The following is a 22780-nucleotide window of genomic DNA, read 5'->3' on the forward strand; positions in this document are numbered from 1 at the left end:
CTAAAATTTCCCCCAATTCGAAGAGGTAGGCATTATTATCCCCACATTAGAGATGAGGAAAGTGAGGTGTAAAAAGGTGACACAATTTTCCTAAGGACTAGAACTAGGAAGTGAACCCAGACCTGTCCAACTCCCAAGTCTAAAGTCTTTCCATCATGTCACAGTGCCTCTTCTCTGGCAAATTTATGTTTAATATTTCCAAATCTTGTAATGCGGGTTATGGGTGTGAGGAGGCAGAGAGTCTCTGAATGAAATGAGATCGTGAGCTGAAAATTGTTGAAAATGGGTGATGGCTGTTTGGCGGTTCATTAAACTCTTTTTCTACTTTTGTATGTCTGAAATTCCCCATAATAAAAACTTGAAAACAAACTTCAAAATCTTATACTGAGTATACCAATCACATATTCAGTCTCTTATGAAATATTTGAGGCCAGAATAAAATTCAGTATCAATCTTATTTCATACAGAACAGGTATAAGCAAACGGAATTTGGGTATTTTGGCAGTTATCTAAACTAACAAGAACTTAAAAAACTTCTTTCTGGGATGGATTTTTTAAAAATACATTTATTTATTTATTTCTGGCTGCATTGGGTCCCCGTGGCTGCGTGCAGGCTTTCTCTAGGTGTGGCAAGCGGGGGGCTACTCTTTGTGTGGTGCGTGGGCTTCTCATTGCGGTGGCTTCTCTTGTTGCAGAGCACAGGCTCTAGGCACTCGGGCTTCAGCAGTTGTGGCACTCGGGCTCAGTAGTTGTGGTGCACAGGCTTAGTTGCTCCGCGGCATGTGGGATCTTCCTGGACCAGGGCTCGAACCCATGTCCCCTGCATTGGCAGGTGGATTCTTAACCACTGCACCACCAGGGAAGCCCTGGGATGGATGTTAATAATAAAACACCCACACGGCAAACGAAGATACCGAGTGCCGCAACTAAGACCTGGTGCAGCCAAATAAATAAATAAATATTTTAATAATAATAATAATAATAATAATAAGTGACCACATGTACCTGGCAAATAGTGACACACCACCGTGCCTGAATATTCCATAGGACCGAATATTCTGTGGCCATTAAAAATAATCTGAAAGCTGAGCTGCAGCATTAATATATGATGCGTGAAAAGAGTAGGGAAAAAATGGTAAGCACTTTACAATTGTAATCATGTTTAAAACGCCTATGGATGTGGATTAAGGACTAGAAGAAAATATGCTGAAGGTATTGTTACTACTGTGATACAGAAGAGGAAACGGTAGGACCAGGAGATCAAGGTGACCTGTGACCTGTGCTGGACAGCGATGGAGCCGAGCCTGGCACTGGGGCTGCCTCCCGCTGCGGTCAGCTCGTCCACCCCTTCCCTCCCCTGAGCAGCCTTGCTGGCTCCTTACCGGGAAGTGGAACCAGAACCCAGTGCAGGACTTGACTGAGGTGACAGCTGTGTTCCTGTTGAGCTCATGTTTCCCTTCTGGGAACAACCCCCGGCTTCTGGTCCGATGGCCATCCAGCTGCAGAGTGTAAGTGAGGTTGGCAACCAGGTGCCCTGGGCAGGGTGGAAAGGCAAGAGTTGAATGATGGCGGATCCTGGGGCCATGAGCCTGGATTTGGGGCAGGCAGCTGCGCTGGGAAGCAGGAAGACAGCACTGACCTTTGAACTGGGAGATGAGAGACTTGACCTGGAAACAGACTGTGATGTTAACGCCTTCCTTCTTCTTGTCGCTGGTGGAATACGAGCACTCGACTTCATGCACTGGGATCTCGGCCGGGGAGAAGGACATGGTTGTGATGATATCCACCACAGGCCGGGAGCTTCAGGGAAGGAAACAACCAACGCTCTCCCTCGGCCTCAACTGCCATCCCCAGCCAGACCTGGGGCTCCAGCTAGCAGAGTCCAGAGGACTCCCCTTCCCTGAAGCAGACCTCAATGTCACTGTCTCTTTGCAACAAAAATAATAATGATAATTCATTAGGGCTCCCCATAATGATAATTCTTCCTAGCAGCCTTCTGACCCATTTCTCACACAGAAGAATGAGCTTTTAAAAAGGAAAGTCGGGACTTCCCTGGTGGTACAGTGGTTAAGAATCCGCCTGCCAATGCAGGGGACACGGGTTCGAGCCCTGGTCTGGGAAGATTCCACATGCTGCAGAGCAACTAAGCCCGTGTGCCACAACTACTGAGCCCACGTGCCACAACTACTGAGCCCGCATGCCTAGAGCCTGTGCTCCGCAACAAGAGGAGCCACCGCAATGAGAAGCCCACGTGCCTCAACGAAGAGTAGCCTCCGCTCGTCACAACTAAAGACAGCTGACACACAGCAACGAAGACACAACGCAGCTAAAAATAAAAATGAATGAATGAATGAATGAATAAATTTATAAAAAGAAAAGTCAGGGAATTCCCTGGTGGTCTAGTGGTTAGGTCTCCGAGCTTTCATTGCCGATGGCCCAGGTTCGATCCCTGGTCAGGGAACAAAGATATTGAGCTTCCATGCCAGTAACCTTTCAAGGATGTCCCATCATATTCAGAATAAAATCTAAACTTTTCACTGTCTGTGCCATACCACCTGCCTCTCCAGTCTTTTTTTTTTTTTGGCTGCGCTGCTTCTTAGTTGTGGCACGTGGGATCTTCAGTGCCACATGCGGGGGTATCTTTAGCTGAGGCTTGTGGGATCTAGTTCCCCTCCAGGGACTGAACCCAGGCCCCCTGCATTGGGAGCACAGAGTCTTACCCACTGGACAACCAGGGAAGTCCCTCTTCTCCAGTCTCATCTCCTACCACACTGATCCTATTTCCGTGCCTTGAACAAGTCACACTTTGGCCTGCCTTACCGCCTTGGCACCTCCTGGGATTTCGACAAAGAAAGCTCTTGCCCCAGATTTCTGCAAGCCTGGCTCTTTCTCATCTTTCAAGTCCCAGTTCCTCAGAAAGGTCTTTCTTGGCCACCCAGTCTACAGTAGTCTCCCCTGCTATTCTGTCTCACAGAACCCTGTTCATGCCCCTCACGGCACTTATCACAATTGTAATGATCTATTTATTTGTTTTACTTCTTTATTATATGTTTCCCCACATATACACTGTAGCCAATGCCTTGTTCCGTATTGAAGACAGTATCTAGTCACTAGATGATGTTACATGAGTCTTCCAGTGACTCTAAGATCTGAGTCAGGCAGGAAATGCCATCACCATTTCAAAGATGAAGAAACTGAGGTCTTGAGAAGCGAAGTGACTGGGGTAAGATCACCCAAGAAGTCAACGGCAGAGCTTCGACTTGAATCCAGGTCACCAGGTTCTAAAGACATCCCTCGTCTCTCTAGGAGGTTTTAGTGTTAGATAGGCCTGGGTTCAAATCCCAGTCTGTCACTGAATAGCAGCTGTTTAACCTGGAGCCAGACACAAAGCCATGCAAAAGGAAAACCAAACTCACGGGGTTGAGCCGAGGACCAAATGCGCCCATGTCGATAAGCATTTAGCACGATGCCTAGTACATCGTAACTGCTGAAAGGATGAGGACTGAAATCATCCCCAGGTAGGACTCAGGAGTCCCATCTTACCTCAGCATGATCACCTGGCTCTCAGCCCCTACAGCCACATCTACCAGGCCGTCCCCGCCAAGGTCCTTCACCCCATGGATGGAGCGTCCAAACCATCGAATTCCTGGGAGCATCCGGGTCCCTTCTATCCGCTGAGACCAAGAGAGAAATTCATGCTAAGCTGGGGAGAGGACAGGCGGAAGGGCGGGAAGAGTCGGGCTGAGGAGTGGGGTTGGGGCTTGGTGGCTGCCAGGTGCCTGGGAATGGGTTCTGATTGGCAGGCGGGGTACCTCACCTGACTGGGCCAGGGGCTCAGCCCCGCTTGCTGCCCATTGAAGATGTACACAGCCCCCTGCTCTTCCAGAGGGGCTCCCACGGCCACGTCTGTCAGCTCATCCCCATTGATGTCCGTCAGGGCAGCGATGACTGCTCCAAATCGCCCAAGGGGGTAGCCAGGATCCCCGTGCAGCTCTGAGACCATGTCGAACCCCAGCTAGGAAGGAGCAAGGCGACAGGTCCCAGCTCAGTCACTCAGCACTAACCACTGGACCGCCAGGGAATTCCCCACCTTTGTTATCTGTGTGACTTTGTGCCTTTGGAAAGTTGCCCAGCCTTGCTGAGCTGCGACGTTCCCATTTGTAAAATAAAGCTCATAGTATCCCAGAAGGTGATTATGAGAATCAAACGAGGTATCCTATATATAAAAAGTTTGGCACTGGGCCTTGCACACATTTTACCCACCTCCACATATTTGCTATTGTTTGTCGTTGTTCTAAAGGTCTGATTAACACAGGATCAGGCAGGGAAAGGCTTTCAGAATAACTGAGACCTGAGAAGGCACGGGAGTCTCCTTCTCCCACATTCTCCACGCATTGTCCTGGTCCCCACCTTTTTTCTCTGGTAGACGAACACCCGGCCTCCTCTCTGCTCGCCATAGAACAGGGGGGCTCCAACCAGCAGCAGCTCTGTCTCCCCATCTTGGTCCATGTCAACGCCACACAGCTCGCCACCAAAATAAGAGCCAACCTGCAGGGAGAGGAAGACGTTTGAGGAAGAAACCTAGAGCAGGACACCTCCCTCCCCATCAAGTGCACCACATCCATCCTACTCTAAGCCTTCAAATGAAGGTCCAAGTCCTGGATCCCACTTAGAGCCCGTATGAATTCAGACAAGTTGGGATCTTAAGTTGGCAAGTGGGGATGACAAGGCTAACCTCAGAGGCTTTGCAGGGGAACAAATGTGACAGTGCTCGGCACAGGGCGTATGCTCAGCAAGTGGATGCATGTTCGGAAGACAGCAGGAAGCATAACTAGTGTCACTCCAACCCCCTCTTGGGCGGACGCCCCTGCAATCACGCTCACCTGGATCCCATCTATTTTCTGGATTTGGCTCCAAGGTTCTCCGCCCTTTGGCTCTTGGAACAGCAACACCCGCCCCACGTGCTGGTATCGGGGGGCTCCAGCTGCCAGCAGCGACGTGGTCCGTCGGGAGGGCAGCCAGGTCACCGTGTAGCCTGAGGAGAGAGCGAGCGCGGGGCTTGGAGTTAGGAACACAATGGCTGCTGAACGAAGGTAAAACCCAGGGGAAAAGGCGGCAGAGATGGTGGGAAGCTGGGTTAGCAGCAAAGATGCATGGAGACGGCCAGAAGACCTTCTCCCGAGAAGAGCAGCCATGTGCTCCGAGGAGTACAAATCCTGCCGTCAGGGTCCAAGACTGCATTTCTCGAACTGTGGACAACACGCATGCACAGGACGAAGCAGCCGCGTACTGAAGGGTAAACATCTTCCTGAGGCTCAGTTCACCTAAGGGTTTATAAAGGAGACTACCTTCTTTTTAAAGAGTAAAATGAAATTGAATATATTAGTAAGAAGAAGGCAAAGTTTGCACGAAGATTAAAAATAAAGCAGCAGATGCCTCAAGACTGCCAGCCTGCCCTGTTTCAGACTTGGCAGCCCCTACATTGCATGACCCAACTTCTTAAAACCAATCTCTTTATAGATGATAGCTAGCTAGCTAGATAGATAGATAGGAAAAGAGAGAAAAAGAATTATGTATCTATATAGAGATACAGATACAGATATACATATAGATATATCCTATGGGCTTTGTTTCTCTGGAGAATCCTTACTGATAAAATAATATATACATATGTATGTTATTCTTTACATATATATGTGTATATATATATAAAGAGAGATAAGCAAATATGGCAAATGTTAACAACTGATAAACCTAGGTGAAGGGTATATGGATATTCATTGTACTATTAACTTTTCTCAAAGTGTGAAAAGTTTTGCAGAAAAATTTGGTAGAAAAGATTAAAGATACGTTTCAATGAAAAAGTTTGGTAAGGCAGTACAACTCAGTCAGCATGGAGACACAGCCTAATAAAAATACTGAAATTTAAACATGAGGAGTGGTGGACTTCCCTGGTGGCGCGGTGGTTAAGAATCCACCTGCCAATGTAGGCAACACGGACGGGTTTGAGCCCTGGTCCAGGAAGATCCCACATGCTGAGGAGTAACTAAGCCCATGCACCACAACTACTGAGCCCACATGCCACAACTACTGAGCCCGTGCACCTGGAGCCCATGCTCTGCAACAAGGGAAGCCACCGCAATGAGAAGCCCGCACACCACAACGAAGAGTAGACCCCGCTCGCCGCAACTAGAGAAAGCCCATGCGCAGCAACAAAGACCCAACGCAGCCAGAAATTAATTAATTAAATAAAAAACCCATAAGGAGTGGTGATTGTACAGCACAGAGAATATAGCCAATATTTTATAATAACTATAAATGGAGCATAATATATAAAACTTTTGAACGACTATCTTGTACACCTGAAACAAATATGTTATTGTAAATCTACTATACCTCAAGAAAAAAAAAAGCAGGAGACTTGAAAACATCTCTGCTTCAAGATATCACTGAGGTTATCTACATACTTCACAACTCCTGTGGTTGAGGTTCCCTGCCCTCTGTTCCTACACTGATGAAACGCTGGAGGAAATGCTGCAGGAAATTGGACCAGGGATTGGGTGGGAGCCAGGAGCCACCTCGCAGGAATGCTCTGAAGATGACTCATTGACCCAATTTGACCTTTTTGTTTATTTTTTTTGAATTAATTTTTATTGGAGTACAGTTGATTTGCAATGTTAGGTTAGTTTGTACTGTACAGCAAAATGAATCAGTTATACATATACATATATCCACTTTTTTAGATTCTTTTCCCATATAGGTCATTACAGAGTACTGAGTAGAGTTCCCTGTGCTATACAATAGGTTTTTATTCGTTACCTATTTTATGTATAGTAGTGTGTGTATGTCGGTCCCAATCTCCCAATTTATCCCTCCTCCGCATGACCTTCTTTGCTCAGAGCAGTTGAAAGTGAATGAGCAAAACAGATGTCCAAGACTCTATAGCCCATGAGAGGAAGGATGAAGAGGCTGAATCACTCTCCTGTTTCTTCATGTATATTCCTGAAGTACAAGGGTTAAGAAATTGCCCTTTGAAATCAGAGAGACAAGGTTTTAATCCGAGTATTACTTCTTCCTGGCTGTGTAATCTTGAGTAAATTACTTCATGTGTCTGAGCCTCAGTCTTCTCGTCTAAAAAAAAACTGGGACAATACCAACCTTATAGGGGGGTTTTGAGGATTAAATAAGACCGTGGATGTAAAATGCTTAGCACCATGTTAGTGAGATCTAAACTAAGATCTGAATGATAGTAGCATAGTAGGCAATCAAGATTATATTTACTTCTACATGTACACAACACACACATACCTCTGTGTGTGTGTATATAGTGGTATGGGTGCCTAACTAGAGATTCAGCTTTGGGTTATTTCTTCTTATTCAGTGAGCAAATTTGCCAGCTATTTTGCAGTACAGTCATCATCTCTACATATCCGCAGGGGATTGGTTCCAGGACCTGCCCTGATACCAAAATCCACCACAGACGCTCAAAGTCCCACAATTGGCCCTTGGTATCCCTGGCTTCCAAATCTGGGGATTCAACCAACCACGGATCATAAACGTGGAACCCGCAGCTGCAGAGGGTCAACTGCTACTGAAGAACAGAAAACCACGCTGAAGGCAGTAGTGTAGGTGCTGCAGTGTAAGTGCAGTGGTTACGAAGCACAGATTTGGGGCTGGACTACCTGGGTTCCACCTACTAGTCTGTGACCCTGGGGGAAGTTATTTAAAGTCTCCTGGGCTCAGTTTCTTCATCTGTAAAATAGAGATGATAAAAATACCTACTTACAGGGTTGTTGGGAGGATAAAATGAGATAAAAATAAGTTAATATGTGCCATGCACTTAGAACAGTGCCTGGCACATAATACTTGCTCAGTAAAGAAAAAGAAAAGGAAAACAAGGAAAAAAATCAGAGGGCAGTCTCCCTTAGAAGGGTAAGGGTAGATGCACGATGAATAGCACCCATTTTCCCGAGGAAAGTATTTAATAAGATCTTGTGTTTTGAAAGTTTAATAATAATCTTTGTGTACTGAGCCCACCCCCAGCCAAGGGTCATGGGTGAGGCAGGGTGGAGGGTGGTGGTTCTAGATCTATGAGGAGGTAGAACCTGGAAGCACTCCTATCCCAGGGCTCTTGGAGTCAGTTCGTGCCTTGAGACAGGCTGACTCTTTGAATGTGAACTAGAAGAGCTATAACCCCAAGCGCAAGGGTGAAGCCATTCTGCTCCTGAGACTGGCATCGGCTTGGATGGACAGCATCCCCAGGACTGCGCAGGACAAGACACCACGAGGCAGAGAGAAGCAACAGCAGTTGTGGATTGACCAGCCTCATTTCCTCTGTGCTTGGTATCTGAGAACTCTTGAGACTGAATCAACCCTGGAGTTCCTGGACAATTCAAGGGGATGAAGCCTCATGGAGGAGGGGCTGGTCCTTCCACCGATGAGGCAGGTTGTTTTAAAATGGACTCGGGATTTAATTTATAGGTATAACTGAGTAACAGCACAGAGAAGTCACTGCCATTGAAAAAAGTTTATCACTCACAGCTCCCCAAAGCAGGCGCCACAGCAGGCCATGCAGGGCCAGATGGGAGAAGCCCCAGGGTGGAAGGAGCAAGGGGAGAATGGCCCAGAGCCATTACTGCAGTTTCGGTGGGAAGGAATGAGGGAGGCAAGGCAAGTTGGAGCAAGCTTAGGACTGGACAGTTTGAATAATGTTGGCAGGTTCTGGGCTATAGAGGTGGTCTTCAGTTATCTAGTACCTGGGCCTGGGGTGATTTACGTCAGGGTGGATACTGGCCTGGTGTGTGAAAGTTAGATAAAAGCGCGGTTGGGATGCAGTATCTGGATTGGCCAGTTGGCCTATGGAAGGCCTGCTCCCAGGCAAGTTGTTTCCTACCTGTAGGAATTAGCTGGCCCTGGGAGAAGCAGTCTCTCCAGGGTTAGCAAGGCCACAAGATGTCAAAGCATCATAAGGTACAGAAAATAAAAACATGATTAATACACAGGTGAAGGGTTAGTAAGGGAAAAATGAAGACTATTATAACCATATTTAAACTGAGTTTGTTCACATTGTTGCTTAATTGCTTTCATTATTATTTTGAAAGTCACTCTGAGTGACTCCCTGGTTCCCCAAAGCTGAAAGAACCCAGCAGAAAAGAGAAGTACTCACCCAAATATCCTGCCCTCACTTCTGGTGTCAATGGTTCATTCCCAACAAATGTATCACCCCGCAGGTCTGTCTTCAGATCGAGAAAGCCCCCAGCCCAGTCCTTGGCTCCAGCGGCCCCTACAATGCCATGGCCCTGCCCAGGGAGGGAGATGAGTGCGGGTCAGCTGCGTTCCCACCACATCCCTCAGCCGGTAGTGTCAGGCCCGCCACTCACCCTGATGAGATCTGCACTGATCCCGCTGGAGGACAGCTCCATGTTGAAGGATGTCAGGTCCTGTTTGCTTGTGCCTGAGGGACGAGGTAGGGAGAATGAGCCGAGACCCAAGGAGCAGTGAAAACAGTGATGCTCAAGAAAGGACTGAGGAAAAAAACACAGCATCTATCCGTAGGCAAGGTAGAAAGAGCATGAACTTTTTTTTGTTTTTGGCAGCTCTGTGCAGCTTATGGGATTTTAGTTCCCCGACCAGGGATCGAACCCGGGGCCCTGGCAGTGAGAGTGCCAAGTCCTAACAACTGGACTGCCAGGGACTTCCCAAGAGCATGAACCTTAGCGTTAGACGGGGAAGCGACTTATGCCCTGAGTCTCCCGTGACTCTCCACGCGCCCCAGGTGTGGCTATTCCCTTCCCCGACTCAGCTCGTCTAAGAGGCAGCTCCTGATTTCTGCTCCTACTCAGGCTTCCCCTCTTCAATGAATAGCACCCCACACCCACCTAGTGACTCACGCTAAAAGCGCCGGAAACAACCTTGATTCTTCCCTTTTCCCTCCATTCTACCTCCAACATATGACCAAATCATGATAGTTCTACCTACAAAACACATCTGCCCACTTCTGTGAATCGTCTGTATCACTGCCACACTGGCCCAAGCCATCCTCCTCTTGTGCCTGACTAAGGCAGGAGCTTGCTAATTTGGTCTCTTTGACTTCATTCTTTTCTTTTTTTTAAAATTAAATTTATTATTTTTTTGGCCGTGCTACACAGCACATGGGTTATTAGTTCCCTGACCAGGGATCAAACCCATGCCCGCTACAGTGGAAGTGCAGAGTCCTAACCACTGGACCGCCAGGGAAGCCCCTTTGACTTCATTCTTCCTCTTTCTATGCCATTTTTAACAGAGCAAGTTGTGTACTCTTTTTTAAAAATGTACATCAGATCTCATCTTTCCCTTTCTTAAAACCCTTCGTAACTTCTCATTGGTCTGAAGACTAAAATCCAAACTCATGAGGAGCTGGGAGGCCCCTGCTTTCCTCTCCAAACTTCTGTCTCCCTTACTCCCCACACTGCTATTACACTGACCTTTTTTCCTGTTCCTCCAGCACACTGAGCCCTGCCCCATCTCCTAGCCTTTGCACTTGATCTTCTCTCTGACTATAATGCCCTTTGCCCACACTTCTCCCATGGCTGTCTGATTCTCATCTTTCATGCCTCAGCTCAAAAGTTATCTCAGTGAATTTTACCTCACTTTAAAAAAAAGCACCTCACGGGATTTCCCTGGTGGTCTAGTGGTTAGGATTCTGGGCTTTCACTGCTGGCTCAGGTTCAATCCCTGGTCAGGGAACTGAGATCCCACAAGCTGCGCAGCGTGGCCAAAAAAAATTGCATCTCAGAAAGGCCTTCCTTGAAAAGCTTATTTAAAGTGGCTTCTTCCAATTAAATCTGTCATCACTTTACTCATTTTCTTTATAGCACTTACCACAATCTTGAATCATCCTGTTTGTTTACTGTCTTTCTTTATCCAACCTGAATATGAGTTCTATGTTGGCAATATCCCTGAGAGTCTGAGTCACAGTGCCTGCTCCATGGTTGTTGCCAGCATGAATAAATAAAATGAAAATAATACCACCAGCCTTGCAAGGATACTGAGAAGAACGGATTCAATGATATAGATAAAGTGCCTGTTACCTGTAAGCTTTCAAGAACCGTAGCAATTATTATGAAGATTTGTTCATTCACTGAAGAAACATTTAGAGTCACTAAGTATTTGGTGTCAGGGATACAGGGGTGGGAAAGCAGGCACAATACTTGTCACTAAACCTCTCAGTTTAGTGTGGGAGACAGACATCTAATAGAGAGCTCTTTTTTTTTTTTTTTTTTTTGACTGCGTCAGGTCTTAGCTGTGGCATGTGGGATCTTCCAAGCTTGGGCTTAGGTGCCCCGCAGCATGTGGGATCTTAGTTCCCTGACCAGGGATCGAAACCGCGTCCCCTGCATTGGAAGGCGGATTCTTAACCACTGGACCACCAGGGAAGTCCCCTAATAGAGAGTTCTAATACAATGTATGTCACAGGGGCTGTGAGAGGGAATGTATAGTGGTTAAAGCAGCACATGGGAACCCAGACTTGGGATCAGCGAGAACTTATCAGAGGGAATGACATCTAAACTACGATCTGAAGGATGAGTAAGGGCAGGGAAGGATAGAGGATAAGAGCTATGATTTATCAAGTGTCTACAAGGTACCAAGCACTTTGCTAAGCAGTCATTAGGCCTTGAATTGTGTTCCCTGAAGAAAAGATGTCTAAGTCCTAACCCCTAGTACCTCAGAATGTGACCTTATTTGGAAATAGGGTCTTTTCAGAGGTAATCAAGTTAAAATGAGGTCATTAGGGTGGGCCCTGATCCAATCTGACTGGTGTCCTTATTAAAAGGGGCAATTTGGACACAGAGGGACAGACACAGAGAGAAGATGATGGGTAAACACACAGGGAGAAGACGGCCAGGCGACCAGAGTGATGCAGCTACAAGTCAAGGAACACCAAGGACTGTTAGCAAACACCAGAAGTTAGAAGAGGCAGGGAAGGATTCTCTCCGAAACCATCACAAGGAGCATGGCCCTGTCAAACCTTTGATTTCTGACTTCTAGCTTCCAGAACTGCAAGACAACACATTTCTCTTGCTTTTTTATTTTATTTTATTTTTTTCATTTCTCTTGCTTTAAGCCACCTAGTTTTTGGTACTTTGTTACAGCAGTCCTACGAAATGAATACAGCAGTTAAACCTTACAACCCTCTGAGACTGGTATCACTATCCCCCTTTAACAGAGAACGATGAGGCTCGGAGAGGGAAAGTGACCTGGCTGAGGTCACACAGCACAGGCAGAGTGAATTCTTGAGCAGATCTGCCTGGTCCCATTAAATATAATCCATTGCCTCTGCAAGTGAACTGAACACCAAGGCTGTGTCCTAGTGAAGGGGCTTCCTGGGGGAATCAGGTACCTTTCAGCAGACTAAGCTACCTGGGAAAATACTCTCCCATAGGCAGTCCTCCATCTGGCGACTACAATCAAACCTTCTCTTATTCTGGGCCAAAGGAGAGGGCCTGTGGGCTCCTTGCACTTGGCCCCTGCCTGCTTGCCTGTCTTAAATAATTTGAGGCCCAGGACAAGTGACAATGAGGGAGCTGAGTGAGGAGAGGAAGGGATTATGGTCATTCTACAGGGCTCAGCTGATGTCTACAAGATATAGGTCAGCTCGGGGACCCATCCTGGACCAAGCTGAGCTTCAGGAGGAAGACAGACTTTCAGAGGGAAATAGAGGCTGCTCCTAAATCACCCTCCCCTAAGTTCCTACCGGAGAGCTCTTAACACAGTGGCAGATGCTCTGTAAGCTCCCGTGATTATTATTCCACGTGTCCTTAGTCTAATGTCCCAGGTGAGGTTCTGTGTACATCCCCTTGAACCCTCTCTTCCAGGGTCTGCCACTAACCTTCAATGACATAGATCTTTTTTTGCAGCTCGGTGAATAGATCTTTCAGCTTCTCAAATGTGTCCAGAATCTTTACAAACTCCTCCGCAGGTTTTGAGGCAAATTCATGGAGTGTCTCCTGACTTTCCTTGGTCTTAAAATACTTTCCAATCTGGAAGAAATGAAGAGTGAAGAGCTAGCATCCCCAGAATGGCAGACCCATTTTCTGTTATTTTCACAAGACCCTGGACCCAGGGAGAAAGGGAGTGGGGTTCAGGAATAGAAGAGGGAAGATGGGTCATAAGAAGAAGCAGGGACCTGGAGCCCGTACCCCAATGATGTAGCGGATGATGTCTTTGGCCACGTCAATGTTGGCTTTGTCAGTGGCTTCCCCATCAGTGATGATGATAAGCACTTTGGTGGCATCTGGCCGGGCCCCCAGCTCTTGCTGGAACACCTTGGTCCTGTGTCCAGGAAGGGGGAATGTGAGAGACTCCCCGCAAATCACCTGAGGTCTCTCCCTTACCCTGCTCATTAAGTCACTGTCCTGCTGATTATGCCAAATCCCTTCTCACAATTCCCAGACAGCTATTCCCAGCCTTCAGAGCTCTCTTCTGAACCTCCTTCCTCACCCTGGTTGCCATATCCCTCCTTCTGGACCAGTGGTCTTCAACTGAATCCTGGGCAGCCACGAGGTTGTCCCAGAGTCTGTGGGCAGTGAGGGGAAACTCTGGGCTTCCTACTCTTCATTTCAACCACTTGGCAACTGCCCTTTAATCAGTTAGATATGCTGGTGATCTAGGTGAGATTCCAGTGGAAGGATGGGCTCCACGGCAGAAGAAAATTGGAAAGCCACCCTTCTAGAGAAAGCTCATATAACACCTCCTTCTGCCTCCCCTACCATTGCCAGGCTACCTGTACATCTCTGCCGCAGCAAATCTCCTAGGTAATCAAAGAGACTTGTTTCTGTGTCAATTGTTCCCCAAACCAGATTTGCTGCTGCATCTCTGGCTCCTGACTCAGAGTAGGTGCTCAGTACACGTGATAGAAGAGAAAGAAGGAAGGACTGAATTCTGGACAGGCTGAGGCTCCAAATTCCTGCCCTGCCCACAGCCTCCTTCTGAAGCAAGACAGGCTGCCCACAGCTTCCACTGGGACAGCCGCTCTATTTGAACATCCTCCCCTCCTCACCCCACAGCTAACCAAAGATAGACAAGTAATCCAAGAGAAGCCAGTCCACAACCCCTGACTTATGGCATGACCTGTACTGGGAACAGAAGCTGAAAGTCACCTGAAGAGGCCACAGTGGAGGTGAAGAGATACAGAGAGGAGGGCGGGAGAGCTACTTGGAAGCTGCCAAAGACAGAGGAACCTGATGGGCGGGGTCAAAACCACATCTTGTTCTATCTCGGATGCAAATGTTTCCCCAACTTCCATCCACCTGAACATGGCCTATCATGGATCCTGTTTATGGATTTCCACCCTGGTTTAAACCAGTATCATCTCTCATCTGGATTTTTCAGTGTCTGCGAACTGGCATCCCTGTTTCCACCCTTGCCCCTTCCACAGTCTAATATCAACCCTGTAGCCAGGGGGATCCTTTTAAAAACATAAATCAGATTATCACTCCTTTGATCGAAACCACCAATGATTCTCATCTCACTCAGAGGAAAAGCCAAAGTCCTCACTAGGGCCTCATCCAGAATTCGATGATCTCTCTGACTTCATCTCCTACTACTTGAACTCATCACTTACTTACTTCCAGCCACACTGGTGTCCTGGTTCTTCTGTGAACATCCCAAGCATGGGATCAGGGCCTCTTCTGTTCCCTCTACCTGGAACGGTCTTCCTTCAGGTATCCACATGGCCTGCTTCCTCACCTCCAACAAGTCTTTGCTCAGATGTAATCTTCCCTGATCTTCCCATTGAACATTGCTTTATTTTTCTTTGTAAAACTTACATCTTCTACTATATGATCCAATTTACTTATTTATCCTATTTATTACATTTCTCTCCCCTACTAGAATGTTAAGCTCCAAGAGGGCAGAGACTTTTCTTTGTTTCGTTCACTGTTAATTCCTAGCACCTAGAAAATGGCAAACAAAAACCTGTAGACCAGAGCCAGCCCACAGCTCGTTTTTGTATGGTCTCTGGGCTAAAAATGATTTTTATATTTTTGTTTTTAAAGAGTTACAAAAACAAAGAAGAATATGCAACAGATAACTGTTATGTGGCCTCAAAAGTCTAAAATAGTACTATCTGGCCCTTTATAAAAACAAATCTGCCAAGTCCTGACCTGGAACACTGCCTGGCACACAGCCAGATGGTCAAGAATTATTTATGAAATACATTTCCATGACCGCTTCTTTTTGTTCCCACAGCTGACACCTTTTGGGGTATCTTCCCATCCTGTGGGGACCCAGTTCTCTAAGAACTGCCCCCTTCCCAATGGAGGTGGGACCCCTGAATCCATGTGACTCTATGCCATGAAGTAGAGCAAGGCCTTAGCTGGGTTGACCCATGGACACACAATCTAGGCTCAGCCAATCAGATTTCCTCTCCTGGAGGCTAGAATTCAGGTTGTTCACCTGAATTGAGGAACTGAGGCTGCCATTTTTTCAATGGACATTGTTTGATCATGTACCCACCAGAGCCATCTACAGAGAGAAGAATGAAGTAGACATGACAGGTCAAGTAAGCCCCAGAAGAAAAGAGCTGGAAACACATGCAGAGTTTTGAGATACGTCACATGCATGTTTAACTTATGCAAATCCAACTATACATGCTTGGCAAAGAAATATAAATGAAAAATACAAGTGTAATAGTACAGGAGATCCTTTCTGCTATTTCACTCAATCTGAGCATATGCCTCGGTGGAGCATGAGATAGAAGATGTAATTCTCTTATTCCCTAAAGTGGTCTCAGTTTCCATGGCCACTCTAATGTTTAAATACAGGTATTTAAAAAATACACAATATGGCCCTTTAACACAGTCCAACTACATTCATCTAGGCCTCAATTTAAACACAGTAATCTGATCCAACTCTGGGTTAGTAGGTTTAGAAAATCAGGATATGCTAGTTTCCAATATGGGACTTGGATATATTGACTCTGATGAACAATTCAAAGAATAATTCAAAAATATTTTGACTCTTTGAGATCTGTATTCATACAGTGACTTCAAAAGCTGATCCCCAACTAAGATGTGACTCTACCGTGGCTGCCATCATTCACAATCTCTTTTCAAGTTCTGGTTCTAATCCCTCATGAGGCCTGGAAATATTCTCTGTCCCAAAGGTTCATGAGCTATCCCTGCATCCTCTCATGAATTCCCCTTTGGGATTTAGTTGGTGTAGAGTCCTGTTATAATCAAAAGAACTCCGGAATTCCCTAGCGGTCCAGTGGTTAGGAGTCTGTGCTTTCACTGCCCAGGGCCCGGCTTCAATCCCTGGTCTGGGAACTAAGATCCCACAAGAAACGTGGTGTGGCCAAAAATAAATAAATAAATAAAAATAAAAAATAATCAAACGAACCTGGACTGTAACACAATATTGTAAATCAACTATATACTTCAATAATAATAATAATAAAGAACCTGGAATAAAATTGCTCCACTAGAATGTTTACAATAACCTGCCCCTTGCTGAACCCACCTGTTGAGTTCCTACACCTTGCAACTTGAAGAAGCTAGTACACAGAGAACAACCGACGGATGGGCTCTCTCACAAAAGGGAACTCACGCAACATAGTTGATGGCGCCAAAGGTGTTGGTCAACAGGCTCATGTGTTTGACTTTGGCAAGCAGAATATCAGGGTCCTTCCGTTTAACATAATCCAAGAAAGTAAATTCTGTTTTGTAGGTTGAGGAAAACTGAACAGCCGCAAACTAGAAAAAGGAAAGAAGATATAAAATGTCGTTACATAGTCCTTCCCACTCGTTTGCTCCAATCTCTACTTTTTTTTTATAAGTTTATTTTATTTTATAAATTTATTTATTTATTTTTGGCTGCGTTGGGTCTTCATTGCTGCGCTCAGACTTTCTCTACTTGTGGCAAGCAGGGGCTACTCTTGGTTGTGGTATGTGGGCTTCTCATTGTGGTGGCTTCTCCTGTTGCAGAGCACGGGCTCTAGGCATGCAGGCTTCAGTAGTTGTGGCATGCGGGCTCAGTAGTTGTGGCTTGTGGGCTCTAGAGCGCAGGCTCAGTAGTTGTGGTGCACGGACTTAGTTGCTCCACAGCATGTGGGATCCTCCCGGACTGGGGCACGAACCCGTGTCCCCTGCATTGGCAGGTGGATTCTCAACCACTGCGCCACCAGGGAAGCCCTCTACTTCTTATCCAGGACCTGGGCAACCCAACTCCACATTCCTGCCTTGAATCATTCTTTTGTTTTGTTTTGTTTTGTTTTTTCAGCCACACCTCTCAGCATGTGAGATCTTGGTTCCCTGACCAAGGATGGGACCCATGCCCCCTGCAGTGGAAGCATGGATTCACCAGGGAAGTCCCTCGAATCATTCTTTTGAAAATGAAGCTGTATATAAACAAACACAGAAATAAATCAATCTGGAACTCCTTATGGAGTGCTGTCTGCTGGGCTATGGTTCTCTGGGTTCTGCCTACCTCATCAATAGAGATGGTTCCCAGCAACCATATTTCTGCTGAGTGACCCTGCTAAACAGGATACAGTTGGCTGAGACTGAGGTGAGGCCAGTCAGAATCCCTTCTATGAGAAACTGGAATTTGCATAGGGAGGGGTTGCTTGAGAGGAAGATTGGAAAAACACAAAAACAAAAAAACCTGCTGAAACTTTAACATGTGAACTTGGGAGCTTTCCACAGGCCCAGGTGATCCAAAGAAGCTGAGAACCAGTCTACAGAGAGAAAGAGAAAGAGAGAAGGAAGCAAGAGCCAAAAAGAAACAGAAATGAGAATTAGGGAGAATCCTGGAAGCAGAGGTCCAGTAATAGCCATGCCCTTAGGTTCTAGAGACACCTTGTACTAAATTTTCCCTTTATGTCCTTAGCTAGCTCAGGTAGGCATCTATTGCCTACAGCCAGGAATCCTAACTAATATATTTACCTGGTAGGAAGAGTTGCTGAGTTTCTTCATCACGTCCTTCATGAAGTCCAGAATTTTCTGAAATTCATCTTGCTGCAAGCTCCTTGAGCCATCAAACAGAAATACCAAGTCTACGTTGCCCTTTATACATTCTACAGAGGCCAGACACAGAGGGACTTGGTAAAGGGTCTCTGGGGGTTGGCCTGCCCATGCCAGTTCCCATGTATGGGCAACCACTTGGAGGTATTTTTACCCACTGGATCCCCCATTCCTTACCCTGATAACCAGGGTGCCCTTGCAGCATCGGACCCCTCAGATTCTGGGGGAAGAGGTAACACAGGCCACTTAGATAGATGTTCTGGTCACATGTCCGAGACAGCCCAGGGTCACAGGCCTGAAGGAATCAAAGATTTTTAAAAAGGTTGGGGCTTCCTCTTGCTATGTGTCTTTAGGGCATCATCAACCAAGAACAAGAACCTTCAGGGTCATCATCCCCCGACCTCATTCCCATCATCCAACTGGTTACTAAGGCAAGGTAATTTGGCCTCCAGGTATCTTGTATCTGTCTCTCCATCCCCACTACCAATGTTATATGCCAACGGATGCTCGCTGCCTATAGGACGAAGTCTAAACTCCTTAGCTTGGCATTCATATAGTTTACAGTAGGCACTATCCTACATTTCCAAACCCATCCCCTTCTATTTCCAATTACACATTCTGTGTTTAAGTCAAATCAAATGACTCCCTATTCCCAGGATATACAATCATGTTTCTTTCATTTATGACTATCTTTCCTGCCAGACTGTAGTTTCTTGAAAGTCAGGGCTCATGTTATGGTCATCTTTGCATCTCACTCCCCTTGCCCCATCAGAACCCAGCACAATGCCAGGTATGTAAGAGTAGCTAAATAATCAAGCTCCAATTAAATACTGGATAAATACTTCACTCACTTAGCCTTCTATTTTTTATATACCTGTGTCAGAAGGATGCTGCTGGGATGAACTGTAAAGAGTAATGGACTTGTAATCAAATAGGAATTATATTCAAATCCTGGCTCTACCTCTTTAAAACCATGTGACCTTGACCAGGTCTTTTAACACCTTTGATCCTGTTTCCTCCTGTGTAAAATCTATATACTGATACCTATCTCACCTGAGTGTCTTGAGGATTAAAAGAGATAAGGCAGTGTTTCCCAAACTTTAGGTGTTTGTGTACCAGTTCACAATTTCTGTCGTATGGGCATATCATACACATTATTATTTACTTAATATTTTATTTAACTAAAATTTACTTTTTTAAAAAAATTGAAGTATGGTTGATTTACAATGTTGTGTTAGTTTTTGGAGTACAGCCAAGTGATTCAGCTATATATATATACATATATATATATACATTCTTTTTCATATTTTCTTTTCCATTATGGTTTATGACAGGATATTAAATATAGTTCCCTGTGCTATACTATAGGACCTTATTGGGGGAGAGAGGATGGAGAAGGGAAGGATTGGGAGTTTGGGATTAGCAGATGCAAACTATTATATATAGGATGGATAAACAACAAGGTCCTACTGTATGGCACAGGGAACTATATTCAATATCCTGTGATAAACCATAATGCAAAAGAATGTGAAAAAGAACATATGTATAACTGAATCACTATGCTGTATAGCAGAAATTGACACAACGTTGTAAATCAAGTATACTTCAATAAAATTAAAAAGCAAAAACAAAAAACAAAACCCAAGAGGAACTTGTTTAAAATTTACTGTTTTAAACTTTAGCCTCATCCTATGCAATGCAAGCCAAGAAATCATGAATTTAATGTACCTGTTGAATATTTTTTCTAATAAGCCATTAAATAAATATATGACTATTAAAACATTAAAACTTGTGTACCACCACAAATCACCTTGTATATTAACGGTCACAGATATTGTACATTTGGAAAAAACACTGAGATAACTAAGGTCTCAAAAATAGCTGACTGATAGATGGTTCTCAGTAAACACTGACTGAATCTGAGTCTTCTGATGCCTATAATCTTCTGTAGCACGGGTCCCCACCCCCACGCTCCGCTACTCTTCTGGGGCCTGTTAGGAACTGGGCCTCACAGCAGGAGGCGAGCGGTGGGGAGCAAGCAAGCAAACCTTCATCTGCCTCTCCCCATGGCTTCCCTTCACCGCCTGTACCATCCCCCACCCCACCCCCCCACCGCCCAGTCCGGTCAGTGGCAAAACTGTCTTCCACGAAACCAGTCCCTGGTGCCAAAAAGTTGGGGACTGCTGTTCTATAGGATGTTTAATCCATTTTTTTCTTTCCTTTGTCTCCCTTTCCTAGCATCAATCTTCACAGGCACTGATATCACACTGTACAGAACTCTTACCAAAAGGCTGTCACTTGTGGGGTCTGTCGCCAAGGTCATTCCCAAGTACTTGGAGGTATAGTTGGAACCTGCAGGCACCAGAAGATTGGTCTGGAGGAACTTAGGCAATCCAGGTGTGATGGGGTCAGCCTCGATTTCCTGATACCATTCCTCCCAGCTCCCAAATCAGTTACTCACTACTCAGTCTGACTGGCAGGCAGTGCCCAGTGCTTGGCTGGCACTCATAGAGGTTTCCCATGTTGTTCCCCTCACCTGGAGCTCCCACGACAACCCTGATGAGAAATCGCATCTGTGAGATGGAGTTGCCCAGGCCTTTACCCACCCACTCCTACCTATTAAGGGGGTTTGGACCCCCCACAAGATATCTCAAAGAAATTCAGCCACTCCTCTTCTGGGTGACTCCTCAGCCCCCATCTCGTCCCTATTGAATCTCAGATAAATAATCCAATATGACAGAATTCTAGAAAGTTAAGGATCTTTTCCATTTACAGTCCAGAAAAACAGAGGCCCAGAGAATGATCTGCTTGAACGTCACATTATGAGTTCATTTAATCAGCCAACAATTCAAAAGTCATTTATGGCTTACCTGCTATGTGCTAGGTTGTGGTATGTACTGGGGGGGTTGGGGATTAGAGAGAAAAACCAAATCTCTGCCATCAAGGAGCTCACTGTCTAGTCTGGGAAAGAGTCTGGAATCTAGGAAGTGTGGCAAAGTGTTTTAGGGATTGTGAAACATATCCCCTTCTATTAGGCACTTATAAGGTGCTTTAATGATGGATGGTCCTCATCCTACTCTCTGATGGCCTTGCTCCTGTTGTTTGGGTCCCACCACGGACTCCTCAAAACAGGAAGGTCCTGGCCAGGGCAGGGAGGACCTGCGGCGACTGCTCACCCGTTTCCAACCTGCAAGACGCGGTACCCAAAATGCCTCCCGGCGTGTGGGATGGAGAAGTTTTGCACGTGTCGCACATCCAGGTTGTAGCTCCAGGCTGGGGCTGAGGGAGACCAGGACCAGGTCAGCCACTTCCGACCAGGGACCCCCCACGACCACCCCAGAGCGGCGGGCGTTGATTGGCCGCAACCCACGTGCCCCCAGTGGGCGGGCTCACCCCCAAAGACCTCGCTTCCTTCTCCCCAGGCCACCCACACCCGGGGCAGGGCTGGCAGCCCATTTCCTGGACTCCAGGAAATGTGGAAGCAATTCCCTACTACCCAGAGCTCTGGCAGCGCCAGGGCCTGGGGAGGACACACAACTTCCCGATTGGCCCATCAGCAAAGAAGGAAGGATGAGAAGGCGGAGGCCCCTAAGAGAGGAGCAGTCCGAAGGGCCCCCCCAACCCGAGGCGGTGGGGATGCCCCAAGGCAGGGTGCATCTCCCCACACACACCCACTTCTCCCTTGGGCTTGGGGCCCCGTCTCCCTGAAAAATCAAATAATTAGCCTCAGGCTCCCTCCTCGTGAAAGTTCAAGATCCCCTGATCCTGTGAAGCTGCCTCCTCACTCATGTAATGCTCCCTCCCTCCCCACCCCACCATGGACCAGTCTCTGCCATAACCATTAGATCTCAAATTCCCCCATCACATCCCCCATCTAAGCCCCAAACTGTCCTTTTTGGCCTTGCTTTCCTTCCAGGCCTCGGGCTCATTTCACAGCATCTTAAGATGTCAGAGATGCTGGCCCTGCCATTTGTTCAGATGAAGAGACTGAGGCCCAGAAAGGGGGAAGGGACTTGCCTAAGATGGCAAAGAGAGGTCGAACCACGGGTAGGACCAGACCCTAGACCAGCTGTCCATACCCATTAACCATCCCCCCTTTTTAAGGGCCCACTGCCCCGTCTCTCACTGCTGCCACCTTTGTCTCCCTTTTCTGTCTTTTCCTTCAGACTTTGCCTATACTTTGGACTCTGACTTTCTTTCTTTCCCCCCTTCTGCCTCCAGAATTCCTGGGCCCCACGTTACCTATGGCCAATCCCACACTTAAAACAGCTGCTCATTTACTCTGGTTCCACAAAGCCCAGCAGTTTCCCTGGTCACAGACACATGTCCCCTCCCCTCCCCACCTCTCTTGCCTACCAAAGAGAAAAGGCCCAGACAGCAGCAGCCTCATCACCATGATGCAGGAATTCATCTTTCAAGGGGCTGGAGGGACCCAACCCAGGTGCAGTCTCAGAGGGCTCCTGGGATTTACTGGCAACCTAGACAGGGTGAAAGAGGGAAATGATAATGTCCGGGGGCCTCTTGCAGTGGAACTTTCTCACAGAGGCGCCAGGCTGGTGACACTGCACTGGGGAAGAGACGGCTGTGCCTGGAGGGGTTGTGAAACCGCATGGGTTCGGAGAGGAAGTGTAAGCAGGTTAAAGACACTTCCTGTGCCTGCTTGCATTTTCTTATCATCCAGGGGCAGGCAGCACAGTAGTACTGCCCGAGAGCTGCTGTGTCTCAGTCCTTCACCTCAGTCCTAAGCACACAAACTTAAGATTCGTTAAAGCTCAGTG

General features: G+C 46.7%; 1 protein-coding gene across 3 annotated transcripts in view; it reads right to left on the minus strand.

The window, feature by feature from the left end:
* The window catches only part of ITGAL (integrin subunit alpha L), a 40810-nt gene extending 18356 nt beyond the window's left edge, over positions 1-22454 (minus strand). For all 3 annotated transcript variants that reach the window (XM_082643920.1, XM_082643919.1, XM_082643921.1), the window contains exons 1-17: positions 22359-22454; positions 21179-21281; positions 20464-20558; positions 20287-20354; positions 18180-18297; positions 17925-18055; positions 16588-16733; positions 13179-13311; positions 12869-13019; positions 9381-9454; positions 9167-9299; positions 4884-5035; positions 4411-4548; positions 3818-4015; positions 3544-3674; positions 1640-1800; positions 1383-1534 (exon numbers count right to left, since the gene is read on the minus strand). In XM_082643920.1, the coding sequence (XP_082500046.1) occupies positions 1383-1534; positions 1640-1800; positions 3544-3674; positions 3818-4015; positions 4411-4548; positions 4884-5035; positions 9167-9299; positions 9381-9454; positions 12869-13019; positions 13179-13311; positions 16588-16733; positions 17925-18055; positions 18180-18297; positions 20287-20354; positions 20464-20558; positions 21179-21281; positions 22359-22413 (2139 nt within the window). In that variant the 5' untranslated portion in view covers positions 22414-22454. The remainder of the gene's footprint in view (positions 1-1382; positions 1535-1639; positions 1801-3543; positions 3675-3817; positions 4016-4410; positions 4549-4883; positions 5036-9166; positions 9300-9380; positions 9455-12868; positions 13020-13178; positions 13312-16587; positions 16734-17924; positions 18056-18179; positions 18298-20286; positions 20355-20463; positions 20559-21178; positions 21282-22358) is intronic.
* Between the last annotated feature and the right edge of the window lie 326 nt (positions 22455-22780).

The sequence above is a fragment of the Mesoplodon mirus genome (assembly GCF_964341445.2).
Source record: "Mesoplodon mirus genome assembly, chromosome: 15".
Classification (NCBI taxonomy): domain Eukaryota; kingdom Metazoa; phylum Chordata; class Mammalia; order Artiodactyla; family Ziphiidae; genus Mesoplodon; species Mesoplodon mirus.